The sequence below is a fragment of the Olea europaea genome, unplaced genomic scaffold (assembly GCF_002742605.1).
Source record: "Olea europaea var. sylvestris unplaced genomic scaffold, O_europaea_v1 scaffold744, whole genome shotgun sequence".
NCBI lineage: Eukaryota > Viridiplantae > Streptophyta > Magnoliopsida > Lamiales > Oleaceae > Olea > Olea europaea.
In genome coordinates this window covers 46,131-71,232 of record NW_019265846.1, presented here as the reverse complement: position 1 = coordinate 71,232, position 25,102 = coordinate 46,131, and the positions used below count along the sequence as shown (strand labels likewise).

At 31.9% G+C, this 25,102-nt stretch overlaps 2 protein-coding genes across 2 annotated transcripts; both read left to right on the top strand.

Annotated features, from left to right (window-relative positions):
• Positions 1–734: 734 nt before the first annotated feature.
• LOC111391039 (putative late blight resistance protein homolog R1B-8) lies at positions 735–4,384 on the top strand. The gene is made up of 4 exons (XM_023016179.1): positions 735–792; positions 1,196–1,482; positions 1,807–2,271; positions 3,866–4,384. Exons 1-4 carry the CDS (start codon positions 735–737, stop codon positions 4,382–4,384), a joined length of 1,329 nt encoding a protein of 442 aa, XP_022871947.1.
• A 10,114-nt stretch (positions 4,385–14,498) lies between these two features.
• LOC111391048 (probable polygalacturonase At3g15720) lies at positions 14,499–17,996 on the top strand. Its single transcript, XM_023016189.1, has 9 exons — positions 14,499–14,627; positions 14,766–14,903; positions 15,824–15,982; positions 16,436–16,453; positions 16,543–16,750; positions 16,895–16,976; positions 17,102–17,210; positions 17,460–17,573; positions 17,661–17,996. The coding sequence occupies exons 1-9, from the start codon at positions 14,499–14,501 to the stop codon at positions 17,892–17,894; spliced, it is 1,191 nt and encodes a 396-aa protein (XP_022871957.1). The 3' UTR covers positions 17,895–17,996.
• Positions 17,997–25,102: the final 7,106 nt, after the last annotated feature.

Sequence of the window (25,102 nt, the reverse complement as noted above, 5' to 3'; positions counted from 1 at the left end):
AAAAAAAAATTATGCAGATAATTGACAAGTAAGCAGACCCGAAATGGCAAACAGACAGTTATCTAACATGCACTGACAAAAACACAATAGCATGATAGGACCAATTTCAGATTTCCAAAACAGTTGGCACCAATCAATCAGATTACAAAAAAATGAAATATCCTAAAAACGTGCTTCTATCACAATTAAACACTTTATTCAATTTCTTTGAATAATCAAATCACAATAGCATACTTTAAGATCAGATATATCATGCAAACAACTACTATGGTTTAATTGTATAAGATCTTACCAAATACTGTGTGTTACAGTATTTTACAAAAAACAGGTACGACTTTTTGCAGGTGCGAAACCGAAACCATAGTTTCCAAGGATCGATTTATTTCACTTTCTTGTTACTGCACAAGTGAAGAAAACGCGTTAATATGACAAGAAATCAAACTGTATTTAAATATGCCTTACCTCACTGCTTTAATGGCTCTAATACTAGATTTGTAGGGAATTTACACCCAAAATCGAGAGCAACATTACCAACACAAACGTAAAGTGTAAGAAAAATAAAAGAAAAGTGTAAGAAAAATAAAAGAACACACAAAAATGTTCACCCAGTTCGACCCGAATGGCTTAATCTGGGGGGCTCAGAGTCAGCCCAATCTACTAGTGCAATTCTACCTCCCAGAGAGAGTATAGTACACAGAACAAAATTGAATAACCAGATCAATCATCGATCCAAAATGGATCTCAAATCTGGACAGAACACTGCTTCCTCACAAATCGGCCACAACTACACAAGTACAATAGATTGCTCGCACAAAACTACCTCCTAGTTACTGTAGCACACAAGATTTACAAGAATCTAACAAGAGAATAACAATCTCCAGATTCTAAGGACCAAGAAGAAGGAAAGAAAAAATTCTCCCAAAACAGAGTAAGAGAGACGAGAAATATTCAAAGGCAAGTATGAAAACTCTCACTCCCAGCGGTGTACTCTAGAAGACCAAGGGCCAGCTATATTATTATCTCCACCATTCATCCAATCGAACGGTCCACACACGACCAAAAGAAACACAGATCCAAGTTATATGGTATGAACGAATTAGAAGCTGCCACGTAACGTCCACCAACTTAAGGTGCGGTAGTCCAGATTACCCTCTTTTAAGTAGCAATTTTTGGAGAAACATGTTTTCTCCTTCAGGTTTCACGAAAATACTCACTAAAGAGATGCTTGAAGCAAGCAACGAACAATTATCAGAATCTATGTATAAGAATTTAAAGGGCAGGAGGTATGTCATTGTGTTGGATGATGTGCGGGATACAAAGGTTTTGGATGACTTGAAACGGTTGTTTCCAAACGACAAGGACGAAAGTCGAATCATGCTGACTACTAGGTTAGAAAAGGTAGCTAATCATGGAAACTCTTCTCGTCCTTATCATATGCGCTTTCTAAACTGGGATGAAAGTTGGAATTTATTTTGTAGGAAGGTATTCGGTAAAGATATTTGCCCTCTTGAATTAGAAAAAAAGATGGGATAAAAATTGTCCAAAGCTGTCAAGGACTTCCACTAGCAATTGTTGTGATTGGTGGTCTGCTGGCAAAGGCTATGCAAACACCAGATTACTAGGGAAATGTTGAAAAAGATCTCAGTTCAATAATGATTTCAAATGATGAACATTTCTCAAAGATACTATCTTTTGAGTTATAAGCATTTGCCTCATCATCTGAAAGGGTGTTTCCTCTATATGGCAATTTTCCCGGAAGATCATAATATTAGTATCTCCAAACTTTTCAAGTTATGATTTGCTGAGGGATTACTAAAACCAGTGAAATCTAGAAGTTTGGAAGATGTAGCCGAGGGGTACTTGTTGGATCTTGTTGACAGAAATCTTGTTTTGGTTCATCAGCAAAGTTCCAAGGGCAAAATTAAAACATGCAAGATCCATGATCTGTTGCGTGACCTTTGTATGAGGGAAGCTGAAAGGGAAAAGTTTTTTCATGTCATGAAAAAGGATCTCCTTGGTATTTCTGAAGGCATTGCTCTGCAAAGGTTAAGAATTCATTACCAAGGAGAGCATCATTATACTGCCAACTGCCTGCCGAATTTGCTCGTAAGGTCCCTCTTCAATTTTGGAAAATGGGAAAATTTCCGTGAGTTGGATCTTAACGTTAGGCTACTTAAAGTGTGGGAAATGGAAAGTAGTACTATGACGAAATCATCAATTGTAATAGTTGAAATGGTTAACTTGCGGTACCTTGCTAGCACCTGCAAAGACGTAACTTTTCTTAGTTCACTACACAAACTTCGAAATCTACATACCATAATTGTTAAAAATATAAGTTCTACATATGTGGGACTTAATGTAAGTATTATGCCCTAGGTCTAATCAACTTTGGACATAAATAAATACTTTTATATATAATTAATGTAATTAAATGGCAGATCTATTATTTAATTAATAGACAATTAAATAAATAATAGAGTCCGTAAATTCAAATATTTGTAATTTGGTAATCACAAGGAGTTGTGATTGTGAGATACATCTGATTGAATCTTAAATCATCCGTGGTCGTAAGTAATAACGAGATACGGATATCGTTATTACGGATAGACCATCACGTGTGGCATTTCTTACTTGTGAAGAAAGTAGCTGATCTCACAAATTAAAGTGTGGTGACATTTAAATGAATACGTAGATGTTTTGTTATAGAACAAAACATTGGAGACCTGTCGAGAGATTCCACATGGATAACTATCTGAGTGTCAGTGGTTAATCTCTAACGTTCGGTAGTGGAATTGGTCATTTGACTTGAGGTCGTCATGGTACCTTATATGAGGACAGTCATACTTTGACGGTGTTGGATGTTGCTCTGAAAAAGGCCGCTAATACAACATCGTTCGGGTACGTCAAGAATCGTATGAAGGTTGTGATTGATCAATAAAGGATTCGTCACTCTTAGATAGTAGGAGATTATGATCTGCGTTTCATTCAATTAAGTCGATGATGAAATTCTTGGTCAATGTGTACTCATAAGTCGAAAAGGAGTTTTCAACTTATATTGACTTAATAGTGGAGTGAAAGATATGATCGATGACCGAGATTGACACAATTCCATATCTCGTAATTGATTGGATCATATTGACGAAGGGATTATAGTTTCACGGTAAACAAACGAATTTGGTTTTGTCATACCACGTGATATTTCCCATCACATGTATTGCCCTGACACATTATTAGATGTCAATCAGGGACGGCGAGTGTGAATTGACGATAAATTAAAAGGGTATTTTAATTTATTAATTTTGATTAGATCAAAATAATATTTTACGTCATTAGGTATCGTGGTCGGGAACCTAATGGGTTGCACACAAAAGAGAATTGGAAGATTGCAAATTGTCAATTGGTTAATTTAACAATCGTTCGATAAATTAATTAATTGGATTTTTTATTTATATTTTCGAATTAATTAATTAGATTGATTAATTCACGGATCGGGTTTAATTAATTGGATTAATTAAATATTGGACCAGACCGGACCGAACCCGTTTGGGTTTATATAAATACATATATAGAGTTTGAGGTCCATATGATTTTTATTATTCTTGTTGGCACAAGAGAAAACCCTAGAAGCTGCAATCTTATTCTCTGTGTGGATCACCGTTAGAGGCTGAACAATTGGACAGTTGTGGTGGCGAATCAAGGTTGATGGAACTAAAAGAAAAGCAAAAGGATTGCAGAATTCTTCAAAGGTACAATCCTTGTCACAATTTCTATCTAAACATAAAGGCAATTCTTGGTGAGAATCGAAAATTATTTTAAATTCCGCTGTGCATGTATAAGTAGATTCCCAACACTTAATATATGGAAGATGCCACAGTTGAGGCATGTCCAGTTGAATCATGTGGTTCTGCCTGATCCTCCTACTATAGAAGCTAAGGAGGAAAATTGTTTTATTGTTTTGGAGCACCTGCAAACACTCTCCATGGTATACGATTTCAAATTGACACTGGAGATCCTTAAAAGAATTCCCAATCTTAAGAAATTGAGAATCCATTATGAACAAAGGCGATGGAATTGGGGAGATTATTGTCAAAGTAATCTCGTCAGTCTACATAATCTTGAATCATTAAAATGCACCTTTTCTGGGATGTCACGGTCTTCCCTGAAGAATGTTACTTTCCCTACATCGCTTCAAAAGTTGACTGTAACTGGAGGCAAGTTTCCTTGGAAAGATATGAAGATTATTGGTTCGCTGCCAAATCTTCTAGTGCTCAAACTGAAAAGTAATGCCTTTCATGGCCGAGACTGGGAACCAAATGAAGGGGAATTTCTTCAGCTAAAATTTCTGCTACTAGGAAGACATTTATCTGGTGCATTGGAGAGCTGAAAATATCCATTTCCCAAGGCTTCAACACCTAGTAATTTTGTCATGCAAATTTTTGAATGAGATCCCCAGTAGTTTTGGAGAAATTCCAACTCTTCTATCAATCAAGGTTAATTTTTGTTCCGACTCAGTTATAACTTCAGCAAATCAAATACAGGAGGAACAACAAAGCTTGGGAAATGATGGCTTTCAAGTTCAATTTCAATTTTCAATTCAATCTTCAATTTCAATTCAACTCAAATGATATATATCCGATGCGATATTCACATGAAGGTCAACTAATCCCATACTCAATATTATTTTGGTTAGACTTTGGCTATGTCAATCAGTACTCAATATCTGAACCAACCATCTATATTTACATCTTCCATCCTTTCTTCTAGCTATGCTTCTCTCTCATTTTCTTCTTGATATATTAGGTGGACTCCCTCAACTTTCTTACCATGACAAAGATAGTCTTCACCATAGAATGCTGCACGGTTCAGTTGGTAGTCTGCAAAAGGAAATCTGATAGCATATGTTGGTAGCGAACAAATTCTATGTGATTTTTCAGGTTAGCATTATCTGCTTTTACTTCTCTATACCAAAATGAATTATCTTATTTGTAAGTCGAAAATGTATAGCTTTTTTGAAATTCATTAATGTTTAAACATCTATCCTGTTGATTGCGTTAAGTGTTGTTAAAATCAATGGCAAAAATGTTGGCCACCTCACACACAATCAACTAAGGCCCTATTTGTGGCCCTTTAATTTCAAAAATTGGAGTATGGAATAGTGATTGATGTTGAAATGTGTAGTTAAAAAAGAAAGAAAAGTTTTTTATTTATGTTTAATATTATTTTAATGAAAAATATGTGATTGAAAATGAGTACTGTAGAAAAATAATGTGGTAAAATGTAGAAAAATGGTTGACAAACAAGGCTAAACTATACCTGTTATTGGGAATTTCGTTGATCGTGCACAACGTAATTTAAACAATATTGCAATTTCCACCGAGGATTTTATTTGTGTTTAGAAAGAAGCTGTTATCGAAATTATACATTTTTTAATTCTACAAACTCCTTTGCTCATCTTGAACACTAACAATCATCATCTCCAATGCACAGCTGCCAAATTATCCAGTCTCGAATGGAGATACACAATGGAAATAAGAATGAGAGAATTATGATTTCTCTTTTCTTGTCTCTGTGAGATAATGAATTGTATTGTTCTATTTTCTCAAACCCTAACAGCTTATTAATAGAAGTCCAAGTGAGCTTGGCCCGTAAGTTAAACTCACCCCGGTCCAATGTTTAATTAATCTAATTATTTGAACCTGATCCATAAATTAGTTATTCCAATTAATTAACTAAGGCCATTAATAAGCAAACCAATTAATTACTTGTCCAACACTTATTGATTAATTAATTAGTATATTTCATTCTTCTACTTCTTCTTCTGTATGTGATCCATTAGGTTTTCGATTATGATACCAACGTTGTGAATCATCATATAATCGAAATAAGATAAATTAAAACACTCTTTCAATTTATCATTAATTTATCTAAATTAATTAAATCACATTTGACGTCTCAGATTGACAGCTAGCAATGTGTTAGGACAACACATGTGACAATAAATGTCACGTGACATGGCAAAATCAAACTTGTTCTTTTATCGTGAAACTATAATCTCTTCGATACGATCCGATTAGTTACGAAATATGAAGTGTGTCAATTTCGATTATTGATCATATCTTTCATCTCATTGTTAAGTCAATCTAAGTCAAAAATTCCTTTTTGGTGTACTTCCAACTGTTATCTTCTTCGAAGGTTGAATGATCATTTGATCTCCGGGTCAAATTGAGCGAGATAATCAATTCTCGAACTTTTGCATAGAAGTTACTGAAAAGAAAAGCAAGAAACACTATAAAGTTTTTCTAATATAATAAGCTAAATTGAAGAAGGAATATGCTACTTGTACATAATACAATGTCCAAAACGGTGTCCACCTCTCTTACATAGAGAGGGATTCACTTTGGATAAATTATATTTTATTCGAAGTGAGTTCTCTTTCATGTGAGAGATTGGATACCGCTATGGATAATCCGATGTACGTGTATCATAGCCCATTAAAGAAAATGATAAGATTCAAATTAAAGCTCAAATTAACTAAAAATTGTCAAAAACAACAGTCCTAGCAACGGCATCAAAAACTTGATCGCTTGATTTCTTGTAAGTGAACGGGATCGTGAACAATTAATAAAGTAGTAATAGAATGTCGAACCCATGAGGACTATATCTTTGATCGAGTTAAAATTAATTGCAACTTTAATCTAATAGCAAACAATTTTAATGATTTTCCTATACTAATCCTTAAATTATCAATTATACTAGTAAGATATATAAGATGCACTGCTACGATGTAGAATTCTCCTGTTATTCCATTTTTAGTGTTACAATTAAAGCGACAATTTAAAATCATTCATGTAGTCAATGTTCCTAATTACTTGATAGCCTCTCTTGATAACGATAACATATATTCTTCTCCTGTGACCCTTTTATCTCTTGATGAAAGTGCAAACATGATAAATGCATTAAAAAGTACTAGAACACCTATTGAAAATCATATGGTGCATGTTGTCGTAGACACTCCAAATTAAAATCTATGCTCTTTAAAATTAATGCAGTAGTGGAAGTAAGGGTCGATCCCATGAGGAGTGTTTAGTCTACTTTCTATGTTATTTCATCTCTTTGACTTCTTTTCTCATCCGATTGAACCCTAACACTTCTGAATCTTCATTCCATCACCCATCTCATCAATGAATTATTTGCAACTTGATCCCTGAACTTTCACTTGCTTCCATTTTGGTTCTTTTTCGCTCTTTTCTCTTAACTTTCACGGTTTCTATCCAATTGCGACCTAAATCAAAATATAAGGGTATTACATACATTTAGGTATCAATTAATTACAAAAATGCAAGTATTAATGAATGAAAAACATGACATTTCATGTCTTATCATCATATAAAGCATTGATGTATATATCTATCATTTATCGGATCTTACAATGTTTATTATATTGTGCTTAAATTCTATTGTCTCTTTAGATAATAATAAAATTCACTAACAATTCAATTGGTGATCAAGTAATTGAAAAGAATGATAAAAACTATAATAAACATCCACAAATAAAATCAAACTAAAGTCAAAATAATTAATTAAAATCTAAAAATATCATTAAAAAGTGTTCATCTCATCATAGCAATGTATAAAACTAGCCTGACATATAAGAAATCATATTTAAGTGAAAAGACATAACCCAAGTTTTTGACAAATGGAGAAGATGAAGATGAATCTTGAGATTTTGAATCTCTTTAATGGTTTCTTGATGAATTTCCACTTGCCAAAAATCTAAGTTTGATTATTCACTTGATTGTATTTTTGCAAGTCCCCTTCAATCCTCTCACAAAAATTATGAATTTTCCTCATTTGATGATAATAATTAATGAGTATTGGAGTATAATATGTATAAGAGAGGTTTTAGAGAGGTCCTTTATATATATTCTGCTGTTAAGTATTTGTTGGAGTTCGAAATTGGTTGAAAATCACATCCAAATTGGTACCCCAAGAGTTCCAATGAATAAGGAAAGTTGCTTTCGTGCATGAATTTTTTGTCCCTATATATCAGTCAGTATTGTGCTCACAACTTTCTCTGTCGATATCAAATTGAGTGATTTAAAGTGCATTGGAAAGTTAACTCAAAGGGTTTCCAATTTTACTAGAAATAAATTTCTCCAATTTGGACGCCTGCTATACCAAAAATGGGTATCAATCTTCGATTTAACATGTGCTAGATATCTTGTGTGATTGAAAATCGATTTATGGTAATATTCTTATCATACTTCATTCCTTTTTTACTTCTAATTTCATCGAATTGACACCTAGAAATTATCAAAGTACATCTTGTGGTTCGAATCAACCATTGGTTTTTGGCAATTTGATCCTCAAATTTTGTACTTTGCTATTTTTTGTAATTTTTCGCTTCTTTCTTTCAATTCCGTTTTCAGTAATCGAGTTTCACCTGATAAATGAAATATGCAGTAAATTAGGCTATAGTTGCTTAAAAGAACTACTAAATGTCTATACTTTTGAGTCCAAATAAGTGTATAAATTACACACTTATTATATATGCTTGGTACCATTAAAATTGAAGCTCAAAATTAACCCAATTCACTAATTAAAACCATTTCCAATAGAATTTTGATTTTCAATATATTTTGAGCTCTAAAATTCTTTATTCCTTCCTCTTCACCCAATAACTAGTTAAGATTGTAAGAAACTGGGCAGAAACACTTAGAGTGTGTTTGATTGACATGGAACATATCATCTAAAAAAGAAAATATTTTCCATCTTTTGTGGAAAATAAAAACCACCTCTACCTAAGGAAAATATTTTCCTTAAAAACAAGGAAAATTAAGCATATTTTCAAAAGTTGGAAAATATTTTCCATCTTTTGTGGAAAATAAAAACCACCTCTACCTAAGGAAAATATTTTCCTTAAAAACAAGGAAAATTAAGCATATTTTCAAAAGTTGGAAAATATTTTCCATAGAAAAAAATAGCAATCAAACACTCTAAGTAAGAATTTGGGTGAAAAATTGATATTTTCCGTTGAAAATGAATGTAACCAAACACACCCTTAGTATGGAAATAGTTATCACAAATTATTAATGTATTAAATTGAACATTAATTTATTTGACTCCTAAAGCCGAGCCTCTCAAACTTATACAAAAAGTTTATAAGTTCCTTGGATAGTTTTTTCTCCTTATCAAACTGATAGAGCATTTCTAACATTAATTTTCCATTTGTAGTTAGAGAAAACAAATTCAACTATTTCAGAGAAGTGATAGAACGTAGAATATTGTTTGACAAAGGTACTCAAATGATTGCATCACTTTGCTTGGGACATCTCAGCCTTTCTTTTTTCCAGGAAGAAGAACCCGAACAAAGACATGACAGAAAACACAGAGAAGCAAATCGAGGAAATGTCATGCGACACCTAGCATACACTGATTGCCTGGACGTCCAATGAGTTGATGGTTTTAGGAATATATTTTTGGCAGCGATTTGAATTAAATTCCTCCACCAACTACACATTATTCTCAATATAAAGGTTCGTCTTTGTATTTCGTATTTGATTACAAGGAAAAGATTGTGAATTCTATTATCTTTTTCTGTGCACACGTATGTTGATTTTTGACATCGTCACACCGAGTCAGAGTCTGGAATTAAATTGAATTAGTTGAATGTGCACTGCCGCACTGGAGTTATAATTTAGAATTCAATTACTTTGATTGGATAATTTCAAAGTTGGGAATTACACTGGAGTCAGAATTTGGAATTCAGTTAAATTGGTTCGAGAATTTTAAGGTTGAAAATTGATGTATATGCACAAGTATTTTGAATTTTGGACACTGATTGAGATTTGGCTTCCATTAATTCTCGTTCTGTCAAACCAAAAAATGATAAAGTCATCAATTATGTGGAGTAGGTAGATAATTGGAAATATGATAATTCGAAGATTGTTAATTGGATTAATAATTCTACCGTGGAGTCAATAAGCACGCTATTGGCAAAGTATGATACTACCAAGAAAGTTTGGGAGCACCTGTCTAGACTAGGGCTGTCAATGGATTGAATATGGATCAGATTTGCCCATATCTGATCCGATCCAATAAGAATAATTATTCAATTCGATCCGTTAATCCAATGGATATTAGATTGTTAAATCCATATCCGATTTGTTGGATTATAGGATATCTGATCCGAAATATTTTTCACATTTTTTTATTGCAATATAAGAAAATAACAATATTAACCTATTGGCAATTTCAATAACAATCCACAAGATAATACCAAATTAAAAGGAACCAAAATATGAAATATTGCAATGACTAGATATCCAACAAATGTTATAGATAGAGTGAGCAACAAAAATGAAGAAAAAAAATTCTTAAACGCAGCTTTTGAAGTTTGAGCTCTCTCTCCATATCATATCACCCGTCAGTCCACCACGCTTACAAAAACAGACGTTTAAGAATAAAGGCCGTACAAAACAAATATCATTTCAAGAAAATGAAAACATAAATTTATAAGTAAAACTTACATAAACTTTAGTCATTAAGAAATATTATTTTAATTTTGTAGGCCTTGTTTGTAACATTCATGTCAAGTTGTGCAAAAAGAACATGACAAATTAAGTACTCGTGTCTATATATATATATATGTGTATGTATGTATACATATATATATATATATGTATATTATTACAAGATTACTAATTTAAGAATTTATTATTTACTATTTAATTGATTATTTATATATTTATTCATCTTTGTGCGGTCACCAAAGCTTCTACAGTTTTCGGAAGCAATGAAGCACAAAAATCATCAACTACTCTTCCTCCCACACCAAATGCAACCTCAGATGCAACAGTAGTTGCTGGAACAGCTAATATGTTACGAGCAATGTTTCCAAGAGTAGGGAATTTAGCATTATTAACCTTCCACCAATTTAGAACTTTAAAATTTTTAGTTCTTGGAAATAATTGCTTCTCCAAGTACTTCTCTAATTCTGACTTTTTAGAAGAACATGACAATTAGAAGATCGAAATTGCATTGACAAAGAATCAAACCCACTCAACTGGTCCTCTAGAAAAGCCCCCATTCCATGATCACTACTAGAACCAACTTCTTGACTTACTTCCACTTCAGATTCAGATGAACTATCATCATACTCATCGAAAAGGTTAAATGTTGCCTTACGAACTCTTTCAACATGTGTATGAGCATCAACTCCATAGAGTTTATCATAATATATATCATAATAATATTCAACCAAATCCATTTTAAATCTTGGATAAAAAACAATAGCAATTGCTAATACTAAACAACACTCCTCCCAATATTTAACAAACTTCAATTTCATTGGGCCAGCCATCATACTCAAAAAGCTGTACGCACTTCTTTACCATTTAGATAAATGTAGTTGAATATTACTCAAATGAGGAAAAAATAAAAAATAAAAACACATTTGATGTGGGAAAATGAGAACCAGAAAAATGATTTGTTGCATCATAAAATATTTTCAAGCAATCACATAAAACTTTAGCAATTCTCCATTCGTCTTCACTTTGATAGAGTTTATAATTACGATCTGTTTGTGCTAAGCGCCAAAGCACCTTTTTCATCTCTATTGCACATTCAATCATCTCAAAAGTAGAATTCCACCTAGTAGAACAATCCATCTTCACTTTTTTCTTATCTTTCAATCTAAGTTGATTTTTTACATGAGTAAATTTTTGTGTTGCATATGGAGACCTTTACAAATACTTCACAGTTTCTCTAACCTTATGAATAAACACTCCAATTACTTTTAACCCATCTTGCACAATCGAATTAAGAATATGAGCACTACAATGCACGTGAAATAACCCACATTCCAAAGGTATTGCAAACTTGTCACAAAGCCAGCTTTTCAAACTTCTTATCGTCGCATCATTGATGGTAGCATTATCAACCACCATGGTGAACAATTTTTTCTCCATATTCCAATCCAAAATCATATCAGTGATGTATGTAAAAAGTGTTTTTGCGTCATGAGGATATTTGATCCATCTGTAACCAATTACTTTTTTGTTCAATTCCCAATCATGATCAATGAAATGAAATGTCAAGCACATATAATCAATGTCTTGATAATCAGATGTCCAAATATCAGTAGTTAGAGTGATTCTACCTGGAAGTTTCTCCAAGTGGTTGTGTAACTTCTCTTTCTCACGTTTGTTAACTTCAAAGACATCATCCCTCACTGTATTTCTTGGCACGAGCTTAAACATTGGTTGCAAACCATTACATAATAACTAAAAATATTCATGTTCAGCCATATTAAAATGATAATTATACATGATAACCATCTTAGCAAAATCCATCCTACTTTTCAATTGGTCAAACTTATGATTTTGAACTATGGAAGCAGCCTCTGGGAAACTTTTGGATATGGATAAAAATTTTCGACCAATGTCTCTACTACCTTTCTCATTACACCCATCCAAATGATACTTTAAGTGGCTAGTTCCTCTACTACTTTCTCCTACAAATTCTTTACGACAATGCTTGCACTTTGCAATTTCATTTCCTTTTGGCCCCTTAGATTTTACAAAATCATTACATACCTTTGATGTCAATTTTCGTCTCTTAGGAGAAGGTGGAGGCGAATCTTCAACTTGTATAATATTCCTCGCATCATCTTTTTTCTCCGCTTCAGTGTTGGGCTTGTCGGCCATTATATGTATCCAAAAAGTCCTAAAATCAAGGTCAATATTTGAAAACAATTTGAGGAAAACAACGAAATAACAAAATGAAAACAAGAAAACGAAGGTCAAAGAAGAATCTTAATATTGGAGATGACATACAAAAAAATAATCGAAGAAGAAGAAACCTCAATTTGGAATGGGCCAGATCTGTCCCTGCTGCGTAGAGATGAAGAGTCGGACAGATGTAAATATGAATTACAAATGGAGAATACCATAGGATTTCCATTTTTTTAATATGATTCAGCTACGGGAATAGAAAAGGTTTCTTTGTTCTTTGAATTAATTTCTAGAAAGAAGAATGTTTAGGAAACAAAAGGTAAAACGTGGCAGGAGCCTGGAAGAGAAGAAAGTGTCAAGTCCATTATGAACTTATCATTTGTCAGATTGGCATTATGACACATGGGGTTGGGATGAAAGAAAGTTTGTGAAGCCCATTATCATGTTTCAACATTTTTTCTTCCATACAAAATTTATTATAATATATATTAATGTTATTGAAATTTAATAATTTTGACATCCTTCATTAAAAGTCATAAAGTATAAGATCAATTTCAGAAAAATAAAAAATAAAAAATAAAAAAAATGTAATACATTATATGATAATATACAAAATATTTTATATAATTATAATAAATCAGATAGGATTTACCTCATCCATATTTGTTCCATTTAGTTAACGGATTATCGAATTCGAATTTTAATCGGGTTATCGGATTGAGACTCTAAATCCATCTCCCATTAATTTCATCGGATTCGAATAAAAATTCAATCTATTGACAGTCCTAAGCACAACCCTTGTGGAGCCGTGTCATTTCCAAACAGGCCCTAACAGACATCAAGCCGTCTGACCCACCTTTAAGCCTCTACTTATATCCCAAGTCTTGTAAAACAACTATAATTACGTGTGTATATATATATGTGTGTGTGTGTGTGGTGAATTTTTATTTATTTATTTATTTTTAAATATACTAGATAAAAATTTTATCCTACAATCCTAGAGTTATTGATTGTAAGCATAAAATTTGCATGGAAAAAAAATAAATTGTAGGTAATTCGATTGCCTAGAATTTATTTGTATGGAAATTGTCGATTAAATGTGTTTGATTGATTTAATTTTCAATCTAAAAAATATTATACCTGTCCATTTTTTATTGGTGGGTTAATGAGAGAGAGTGGATAAATAAGAGAGAGAAAGAGAGAGTGAATTCCGTGGAAAATAAAATCCTACTCTTCCTAAATAAAATATTTTCCTTAATTTTGAGGAAAATATAGTCACGTGGCCAAAAGTAGGAAAATATTTTCCATAAAAAAATGACAATCAAACAATACAAAAGTAAGAATTTGGATGAAAAACAAATTTTTCATGAAAAATATAGGCAATCAAACGCACTCTTACATTTTAAGATATGTAGCCCACCAAACGTAATAGGAAAAAAAATTTTAAATTTGAAAGTGCTATGTGAAATACAAATGTGCTATAGGGAACAAAAGATACTTAAAAGATTTAAATATATTTATTTCTTTTTTAATAGCCATGCTGAAGAGTTTCAGTTTTATCACAACTCTTTTCAGCTTGATAATGAATAATTTCTTTATCACCCAATTACTGAAAACTGTAAATTATTTTGATTCCAACTTTAGTAGAAGTAGAACTCCCTTCCTGTTGAAACTTTTCACCTGACCAAATTCCTTTTCCTAATCGAGTTCTTCTTATGCAATATATATTTAACTATCTTTCCTTCAGTGTTTTGCACTATTACAATGGAGAAATTATTGATATTCGTCTTTGTGTTTACTCTCTCTTTGTTCAGCGTAATAAGTCATTCTCACACCGCATTTAATGTGCTTGACTATGGCGCAGTTGGTAATGGTCGAACTGATGATACCCATGTAAGATATCGTGTTATTATATTTAGTTTCAATTGCATGTTCGATCTACTGTAAGGTTTATATTAATAACATGAGAATTGATTTTTTTTTTTATTTTTTTTTCCTTTTTTTTTCTTGGTTTTTTCCGCTTTGTTGTAGGCTTTTTCGAGAGCGTGGGAAGCAACATGCATGTCATCATCGTCTTCTTCGACCATGGATGTTCCTTCGGGGAAGACATTCTTGATCAATTATTTACACTTCCATGGCCCTTGCAATAAAAAATCGATTAATATTAAGGTGTTGATTCAATGATTTATTAGATATTCAAACTACATGTGTCGAACTGGACGAACTATACCTAATCTGTTAGCCTGCTAAAAATTGACCGGAATGAACCGGTCTGGTTCGTGAGGCTCAAGCTTGTGGCTAACCGCCAACGTTGTCAAAAATAATTTTATTTCAGAATTAATGTATGTCTTGATTTAATCAAGAATTTTTTTAGTTATATCACCGTAAAATTAATCTGTCTTGAGTTAATTATGGCAGTATTAATTCTACATTGATTTAATGAAGGCCAAGAATTTGGAAAACTTTTATTTAAAAGAAAATTTTAAAATGAAATAAACCGGTATGATCTGTACGGTCACACTTTTGGACAGGCCTAAGGTCCGGTTCGGGCTTTCGTAAATATGACCTCTGCGGTTCAGTTTACAGTCCAAATAAAATTAATTAAACTATTTATAGTTTAAACCTAAGTCTGGCAGAGATTAAGCCTCTGTTTGATATTGATTTAGATCAGATTTTAATAGGAGTCAAAGGTAAACCGTCAATATTAACCACATATTTCATGGGTCCCACAACTTTTCAACTACACATTTCAAAAACTTTTTATCAAAATCTACTAAAATATAATTTTAATCCCCACCAAACAGACCCTAAAATCAGCACGTTATTAGACATTGATAAATATTGATGAAATATGTGAAAAAAATTGTTTATCCTATAAAATATATAGTTAAAATTAATTTTTAAATTTAATTTGAATTAAAGTTTAGATTTTAATCCTTGTCAAACAGCCGTTAAATGTGACGACTGGCTGCCGAATACCTTGTGTACCTGGAGAAAACATGACTAATTAAACTATTTACAGTTCAATGTGTATTTTCCTTCTTTTTTTTTCATTTTTTATTAATTTTTATTGTTTATTAATTATGCAGATAAATGGAAATATAATTGCACCAAGTGAACCATCGGTGTGGAGATGCGAAAATAATAACTGCCATAACTGGATGGATTTTAGACACGTTGATAATCTGTCCATACGTGGAAATGGTGTAATAACTGGCGATGGAGATAAATGGTGGCACACTAGTGAGGTAAACTATTTAATAATTTATTATTTTAAATGCACTCTTGGTATTGATAGTCGGTCCGATCCCAATTCCCAAACTTATCAATTGTACGTCCACGTAGATCTCTCGGTGCCTTTGGAGCTTGAACAATTTAAATCTAAGTTCATAAAAAGTAGTATACTTAAAGAATTGTCCCGAAATCATAAAACCTTATCATCGTAATTTGTAATTAATATAATTAAAAGATGTTTGACGCTCTTACATTAAAAAAATATAACTAAACTTTTTGTTTATCGTACTGTCATGTATGATCTAGTATATTAACTAGCAAACATGCACGATGTTTTTTACTGCATAAAGCGGCCAATTAATTCAATAAACAAGTATTCATCCACGTTTAAATGTTCATCTTTCGAAAATGTTATAGAAACTTCAATTTTGAAATTCTAACATGGATTATATTTCCATCTTCTACAGCTTCACTCGAGGCCAAATGTAAGTTTTTCTAATCTCATAATAACTCTTTTGATGTTCACAATTTCTCTTGAATAAACTTTACCTTCAATGAAATTCTTCAATGTCAGGCTTTAAAGATATCATCCGCTAACAATGTTACTCTAAGTGGTCTTACCTTTAAGGATATTCCTCATATGCATGTCATCCTGGATTCCTTAACATCAGTTCATGTCTCGAATATAACAATCGATAGTCCAGGAGATAGTCCAAACACCGATGGCATCCACATTACAGGGTCGACTAATGTTGTCGTCGATCATTGCCGTATTGGAACAGGTATTTTATTGTTGTATACTTGGAAAATGTTCGTCTAAAGTCACTCGTGTTTGAATTGAAATTGAGATATTGATGCATGTTCTTCCCTTCATGGATTCATATCAGAAAGAGGTTGACAGTATGTCACTTTGTACAAAAATGTAGGCGATGATTGCATTTCCATAGTATCTGGAACATCAAATGTGAAGATTAGCAACATCGTATGTGGACCTGGGCATGGCATAAGGTCAAACTCGTGATCTCCATTGTATTTTAATAGTTTAATCTTTACCCTAGCCTGATCTTATCATGCTTGCACATTAGAACCTTAGTAGAATTTGAGATGTTAATGTCTCCTTTGCCTTGACACAGCGTTGGAAGTTTAGGCAAGAATGGAAACCATGACATAGTCGAAAATGTGGAAGTTAGCAATGTTGTATTCATACGAACCATGAATGGTGCCAGAATAAAGACATGGCAGGTATTTAATGTCTTGCATTCTTTGATTATGATGTGACCGTCTTGCTCTAATGTCTAACCTTATGTTCTGCTAATCTTTATAAACTGTTTATAAACCCTCGATCCAATTTTTATCCACACATTTAGAAGAACTCATAAGTAATATCAACTTACTCGAACCTTATCTCTATCTATTTATAATATTAATCTTTTAAAAACACTTGCCAAACATGTTGTAATATTATTCATTATTGTGCATTAAACATGTCAGGGAGGCAGTGGATTTGCTAGAAACATGGTCTTCGAGAAAATCTTGAGTCACGAATCAAGCAGAATCATCGACATTGATCAATTCTACTGTGATCACATGCATTGCGTAACACAAGTTAGTTATTTCTATTCCTAGAACATTGATCTTCCCGAAAGTAATCGAGTCATCACATACTAATTCAATGTAAATGTTTTCTTACAGGAATCAGCACTAAAAGTTAGCAACATCACCTTTAGACAAATACTAGGAACCTCGTCAAAGCACACTGCAGTCAATTTAGAATGCAGTTCGTCCGTTCCATGTACAGATATAGTTCTCGACGACATTTACATTGTACAGAACGACAAACAAAGAGCTTCAGTTGCGTGTAACAATGCTTATGGAAGAGTACAAGGAATGAACGTTCCTGATATACGTTGCTTAAATCAAATGTAGATTTTTAGTATATAGTGTGACGGCTGAAATATTGATTAGTGTCTATTAGCTAAATTAATAGGCCTCAAAATACTTGATTTAAAAGCTTAAATTTTTAGAGAAGAGTTAAGCGTATTCATTATAATTTTATCTTCAACAAATTATATTTGCTGATTCGATTTCAATTGAATTAACTTTTGATGCGTATTAATATACTTGTTCTGTATTTTCCTTCAAGTTTTCTTGTGAAATTATTATTTTTATGAATAAACTTTTATGCTTTATGCAATCGTAATATGGCATTTTTATATCGTCATGTACTTTTACTTATTCGAATTCTAAATAGAAATATTTGATGATCGTATAAGGTCTAAGTTTACTCGAGAGGGATCGTTAGGATCATCAATTGTCATGAAGATCATGGATTGAAATTTATAATGAGAATCGAAAATTTAAAATAGATTGATGGGTGGACTAGTTTTTCTAGTATTCTATTCATAATTGAATTATCCTCTAAAGTCGCCATTCTATAATCATAGTCTATTTTCGTAAAATAGTTGATTTATAGTAGATAATGATCCAATCAATCCTAGAATTTTTTGCATTTGATGTACAGTTAGATTTAATTGAATTATAAAAACTTCTCAGTACTCGAGAGAACGATATTTGATTTATCACTTATTGTGCATTTGCACGATTTTATAGCAACATCGATCACATAGTTCGCAAACATATTATTATGACTTTCACGAAGGAGGAAGATTATATTCGTTTCTAGCTTTGTTGATAATTATCCTGTGAGTGTTTTTAAATCTTCCCTATACTTTCGGGCGGAGATTGATAAGTTGGTCACAGTTAACTTCTTTATACTACCTAGTGAGTTGCTTTGGAAGCCTTTGTGGATTGATGAGTCAACTGCAGACCGTAATCTGCCCAATTTGGCTCTGAGTTTGCATCGAAACTAATGTGGCTGAAGAGGCTCGAAAATTCATTTGTGCGGCATTTGAAGAAGGTGACGAAGAATTTGGATTTCAGAGTTTCGAAAAAATTCCACGAGATTGCCAAAATTGTAATCATATGGGACATGAATTGCTTTTGAGGATTACAAGCTACAAAATGTCTCTAATTCAATGCCTATTGGATTTGCAAATCAGATTAGCTTCCCAAAGGCCCCGGAGCTGAATTAAATAATCCATCAATTATAGGGAACAAGTTGTAGATTCGAAAAAATTTAAGGGACAAAATCACAACAATTTGAAAATTCAGGGAATGTTTTCCACACTTCGGATAATTCATGAACGTTTTGTGACAGGCAGACTGACTTGCACCGAACAAATTACATACATAGGGACCAATTTGAAATGTTCAGAAAGTTTAGGAACCGATATGTATGATTCTGAAATCTCAAGGACTAAACTGTGCAATTAGGAAACTTCAGGGCAAATATTCAATTCTCAGAAAACGTAGGGGAGTATCTGCAGCTTACTGAAAATTTAGGGGTTGTTCCTCCATTTGTGGATAAGGGTCCGTTTGGGAGATCAACCACTTCAAGAGCTACTGGGTCAAAGCGTGACCAAATTTTCGATTTTATTTGAGGGCTTGGTGACTAGTAATTTAGGTAGATACAAACAATCTATTGTCAAGGGAAAGATCAATGGTGAGTCGTTCAAGCACTAAGGTAGAAAGAGCATAGTTGTCAGCATATGAGTTTAACATCGACTATTAGTCTTTTTATTTGCGACCTAGTGACTATGAAGGTGATGCTTTTGGCTATGTATATGTAGAGATTGAAGAGACGAGAGATTTTTTTTTTTTTTTTTTTTTTTTTGAGTTGAATTTAATCAGTTTGAATACTATCCATTAATAAGTGAATTTAATTAAAATGAGATTTTTATAAATATATTCAGAGACACTATCCCAATTTTTTATAAATAAAAAATTTCAGTGTTGGTCAAATTTTTATACAGTAGATTAACAATAAATCGAGTTATTAATTTGTTGGCTTGGTCCTTCTCAAATTTTCAATTCCAGCACGCCATATTAGATTATAATAGGATTAGGTGGAATAAAATTAAATAATACCAATTATAGGGATATATTAATGTGGATTAGCTTCTAAAACGACATTTGGCCCTACACTATCTTTAAAAACATAAAAGTCTTGAAAAACAAAAAAATATTATAACAATCGTTTTGCCTAAAAAAAGAAGAAGTAAAGTTACTGTCAAGTAATTTTTTATTTATTTATTTTTTAATCTAAAAATATGCTTTGTATCACTTCATTTTCTTTTACTTTTATGTAAGAAAATGATTTTTTAAAGAAGTAATTCTCAGAAGTTACTGTCATGTAACATTTTTTTAATCTAAAAATATGTTTTGGATTACTTCATCTTCTCTTACTTAAATGATTATTTATTATAATATGTCTTACGTTTGGGTCAAGTAAGTAACTAGACTTAATTTTAACTGATTAAAAAGATATATTAATATTAAAATTGTGTAGTTATGAGTAGATTTACTTATTTATTTACAGGTAGATTTACATTTTGTCCACAACTTATTTTGATGACTTTTTTTTTTTTTTTCAAGTAAAAAGGTTATTTTTTTTAAAGTAAATATTATAAAAAAAAATAAGTATCTTGCTTAATTTTAAATTTAATTAATAAAAAATATTTATGTTAAAACTTATTTATTTACAAATATGTGAATCTTTCACTTAGACATAGTTATTTAAGCAAATTTTGGCATTTCAATATAACCAATATTATTTTCAATAATTATTGATATGGTGAACTAATATTCGAGTTCGTACCCATCTCCGTGAGTGATATTAACGTGTTCAAGTTATATAAAAGAGGATAAGTTCTATGGGATTAAATTAATCATATCCGGTTTGATGCGGCAGCGCAAACGTGTCCTTAGTTTCTTAAGATTAAATTAATCTTTATGAGGTCTAGATTGGTGTGCCAAATTTCTCTCTCTCTCACACACACACACATGTTGATTATTGTTGAATATATGTTTAATACGGTCCCTAACATTTTTGTTTTTTTACAGACTTTACACTAACCTTCACTTTGTACTAGCGAAGATTTCTAACATTTCACAAATATACACCTGAGGTGCCATCAACAACCAATAAAACCGTCCAAAATACCGTTCAAAAAAGTATCAACATCCAATAAAATCGTCGCGGTAATAGATAATTTAAGGAATTTTCCCGATCAACTAACGGTGTTTTGGATGATTTCCGTCCAAATGGATCTCATGTACATATTTATGAAAGGTTAGGAAGCTCCGTTGGCACAAAATGAAATTGAAGGTAAAGTCTGCAAAAAAATGAAAAGATTAGAGACCGCTATTATAATTTTCCCTTAATTCAATGATTGTGGGCAGGATCGTACCTGTGTTTCACGCATAGTACATGAGGTGAAATTTAGAATCTGGACTCTTAAATCATAGCAATCAATTTTTTTTTTATTTAATAGAGTTTTACGTAATTAAATTTGTTAACTTAAAATCAACAATAAAACAACAAATAACATGAATCATTCAAAATATTTATATTACAATCAAATATACCGACTTTTATTCATTCTTTTTTTCTTATCATTAAAGTACTTATTCATATCTCCATTCTAACTTTGAATTAATGCCTCTACTCTCTCTCTCTCTCTCTCTCTCTCACATTTTTTCCTTTAGCTCTAGACGTGTATTTCGGAGCCATCATATTTGACTCAACAACAAATACTAATTGAAATTTGAGTGTAAAAGGGGCTCAAATAATTTTAGAAAGAAAAATTACAAGATATGATCATTTGTCAAAGTATTGTACCAACACATAGCATAGACCATAGTTATATATTACAGATGAGATAGAGTGGTAGGTTCAAAAATCATAGGTCAATAAGACAATGAAATAATAAACTAACAATCAATTGCATATACAAGTTACAATAAATTTATACATACACATAAACAATTAGTCAAAGATAGAAAGATAGTGTACAAATTCATAAAATATTAGAATCATAAGCAGTCAAATAAAGGGGATTATTACCTGTTAACGTCACTTGTATAGCCAAAAACTGGGAGAAAAAAGAAAAAAAGAAAGAAAAAAGAAAAGGAACCACTTTGGTGAAGATAGATGAAAAATTGAGAATAAGGAGAACCAATGGTAGTCCAAGTTCGAAAACTCTCAATTTTGATTCAAAATACATAATTGGGAATTGAGAGAAGTTCAATTGGTTTAAAAAATTGTGGATACCCTGTGAGATTTTAATGTAAAGCTTTAATTTCATGCTTACGAGTAATTTAATTTGGGTTGTTGACTGGCTTTAAAGAAATTTTTTTTTTTTTTTTTTTTTTTGGCTCCCTAAAGAGCTGGGCCTAAGGCGGTAGCCTCTCGGGCCTCCCTCAAGTTCAGCTCTGATCGTAGAGACACATTCATGTACAACACGTTTTGGATGGATAATACATGAGGAAGAATAATAAAATGCAACAACTGTTATTCGTGCGAGCCGATGACCCATTTTTTATTACAAGAAACCAAGATGATCCTCATGGCTTATTTTGAAGATTAAAGAATTGTACGGCGTTCAGGGAAAAGAGACACAAATAAATAGTAGAAGATAAGAAAATTATCATGCAAGTTTCCATTGTTTAAGAATTCAGAAAAGAAAATGAGATCCTTTTCAAATTCGCTGTACCTCTTGTTTCCTTCATTCTCTTCATCGCTTTCCTTTACAAATGGTACTGTAATCTTGTTTCAAAATCCCAGATTAGGTTACAGCCATCTCCACCAAAGCTTCCCGTGATTGGTAATATTCACCAACTCAGCCTATTCCCTCACCGCTCACTATAGACACTATCCAAACAATATGGTCCACTTGGTGCTGCTTCATCTCGGCCGAGTGCCAGCAGTTATTGTCTCGTCTGTCGATTTTATATCCCATAAATGTACGAATCGTAACAAGTAATAAATTGGACCTACGAGTCCAAATATGATTCTCACGAGGACTACTATTTAACAATTTGTTCAATTATTCTTAACTTTAATTTGATCAAAAACAAATTAATTTTTTTTTAATATATATGATTGTTTAGGTATTAGGATTCATGAGTTCACCATAGCTATCCTCTAGATCTCAATCACTAAGGATGTGTTTGATTACATTTATTTTCCATGGAAAATATCAATTTTCCTTCCAAATTCCTACTTAGAGTGTTTAATTGCTATTTTTTTCCATAGAAAATATTTTCTAACTTTTGAAAATATGCTTAATTTTTCTTGCTTTTAAGGAAAATATTTTCCTTGGGTAGAGGTGATTTTTATTTTCCACAAAAGATGGAAAATATTTTCTTTTCTAGGTGATATTTTTTATGTCAATCAAACACACTCTAAGTTTTACATAATTAATTATGTTTATCCGATCAAATTCTTCTAATATATTCAATTTACCCTCTCGAGTTCTTATTGAACTAATTCAATTCCATATCTCCATTTGAATCAATCTTAGTTAAAAGCACTTATGTTCTAAGAATTCATGTAACAATCGCAATGACTAGCATAAATATTTTTGCATTTTATACTAATTATCGACTTTTACTATGTGGTTTAAACAAATAATCCGCATCTCTACGTAATTATTGTTCACATAATAATGAATTAGTGGCCAATTAATCCAAGCATTATAAATTGAAGCAAAAACAATTCACAAAATAATAAAACTTTTTAATTAAAATTAAGGTTCAAAACTAGGTTACAATCATTCATCCTAACTAAATATTTAATTACACATTATGGGAGAATAAAAATACAAGAAGGAATTAAATTACATCATCGAGTATTAAGGAAAAACGAGAAAAAGATAAAAATCTTGCACAAAGAATTTGTCTCTTCTGGTGAAATTCGTGAAACCCTAACTTCTTGAATGATTTCTTGATATTTTTTTTCCTCATTTTGACTTGAATAATATGTACACAATGAATCCCGAAACCTTGGCTTGAATGCATGTGTATAATGAAACTCCAAAAGCCCCCTTTAATTGTTGGACTAAGATATGTATTTATAGAAAGGATTTATGCAAAATCCTTGTCCAACTGAATTTCCTCCAAAGAGTTGAAATTGATTTCTACTAAAAAATTCCAATTAGTTTCCACCAAAGAGTTTAAGAAATAAAATGAAACTAATTCCCTTTCCAGTTGAACTCTTTTTCTCATGTAACTTTATTCCACCATCTTCTTTTATTTTGCAGTTAAGTCCTCTTCATTTCAAAATCACAATAGTTGATCTGAGACAAGTTTCAAAGTTTGCAAATCAATCATCAAACTTTTCAAATGTCAAACTTAACTCTTGAGACTTATGAATTTTTACCGTATGCTCCATTATTATATTTAATTGATCTCTTGCAATTGCTTCAAATCAACTCCAATTAAGCTTCAAATAGCCATTATTTCATACAAATTGTATCCAATTTATATATATATATATATATATATATATATTAATTGTATCAAGTTGGGATTGTCCTACAATTCATATAATTTACACAAATTAAATAGATAATTGTTCAATTTATATATAATTAAATAAAAATAGAAGTCCGAATAAGCACACAAAATGCATTTTTCAAATACTACCAAACTTAAACTCTTGTTCATCCCAAGCACAAGACTATCTAATAACACACAAGCAAATCAAAAAATATAAATCTATTAGATAACTTTACCGAACTCACATCAAGTATTGAAATCGTTTGATACTTCACAAAAAGTTTATAAGTAATACAACTTGAAGTATTTCTTTACTTGCTCTATGCTTGATCGGTGTGTGTGTGTGGGTGTGGGTGTGCATGGTCAATCAAATTATCATAAATTTTCAAATTGTTATATCCCCACCCCTTGATAGTCAAATACTCTCTCTCTCTCTCTCTCTCTCTCTCTCTCGTTGGATGCATACATGGGCGGATCTAGGAATCAACATTACGGGAGGCCAAAAAATTTTAAAATTTTAATTTATGAATAAAATTCAGATATTTAAAAAAAATCGTAATATAACATTATCTATTACAGTTGTATCTTTAGATTTATCACTCTTTGAAAAGAAAGATAACACGGCTCTTCTTTCTTGGTAGAAGGCCAATCTTCTTCCATGTTAAAATCCAAAACTAAAAGCATAAAAATCAAAACTCAATATGTGAATATCCCCTAAACATAAATTGATAAAA

Coding starts and splice junctions, on each gene's coding strand:
- LOC111391039 (XM_023016179.1), top strand. CDS start 735: ATGGATCTCAAATCTGGACAGAACACTGCTTCCTCACAAATCGGCCAC. Junction 793..1,195: donor AATCGGCCACAACTACACAA/GTACAATAGATT, acceptor TTTCTCCTTCAG/GTTTCACGAAAATACTCACT. Junction 1,483..1,806: donor GGAATTTATTTTGTAGGAAG/GTATTCGGTAAA, acceptor TGATTTGCTGAG/GGATTACTAAAACCAGTGAA.
- LOC111391048 (XM_023016189.1), top strand. CDS start 14,499: ATGGAGAAATTATTGATATTCGTCTTTGTGTTTACTCTCTCTTTGTTC. Junction 14,628..14,765: donor GTCGAACTGATGATACCCAT/GTAAGATATCGT, acceptor GCTTTGTTGTAG/GCTTTTTCGAGAGCGTGGGA. Junction 16,977..17,101: donor GGACCTGGGCATGGCATAAG/GTCAAACTCGTG, acceptor GCCTTGACACAG/CGTTGGAAGTTTAGGCAAGA.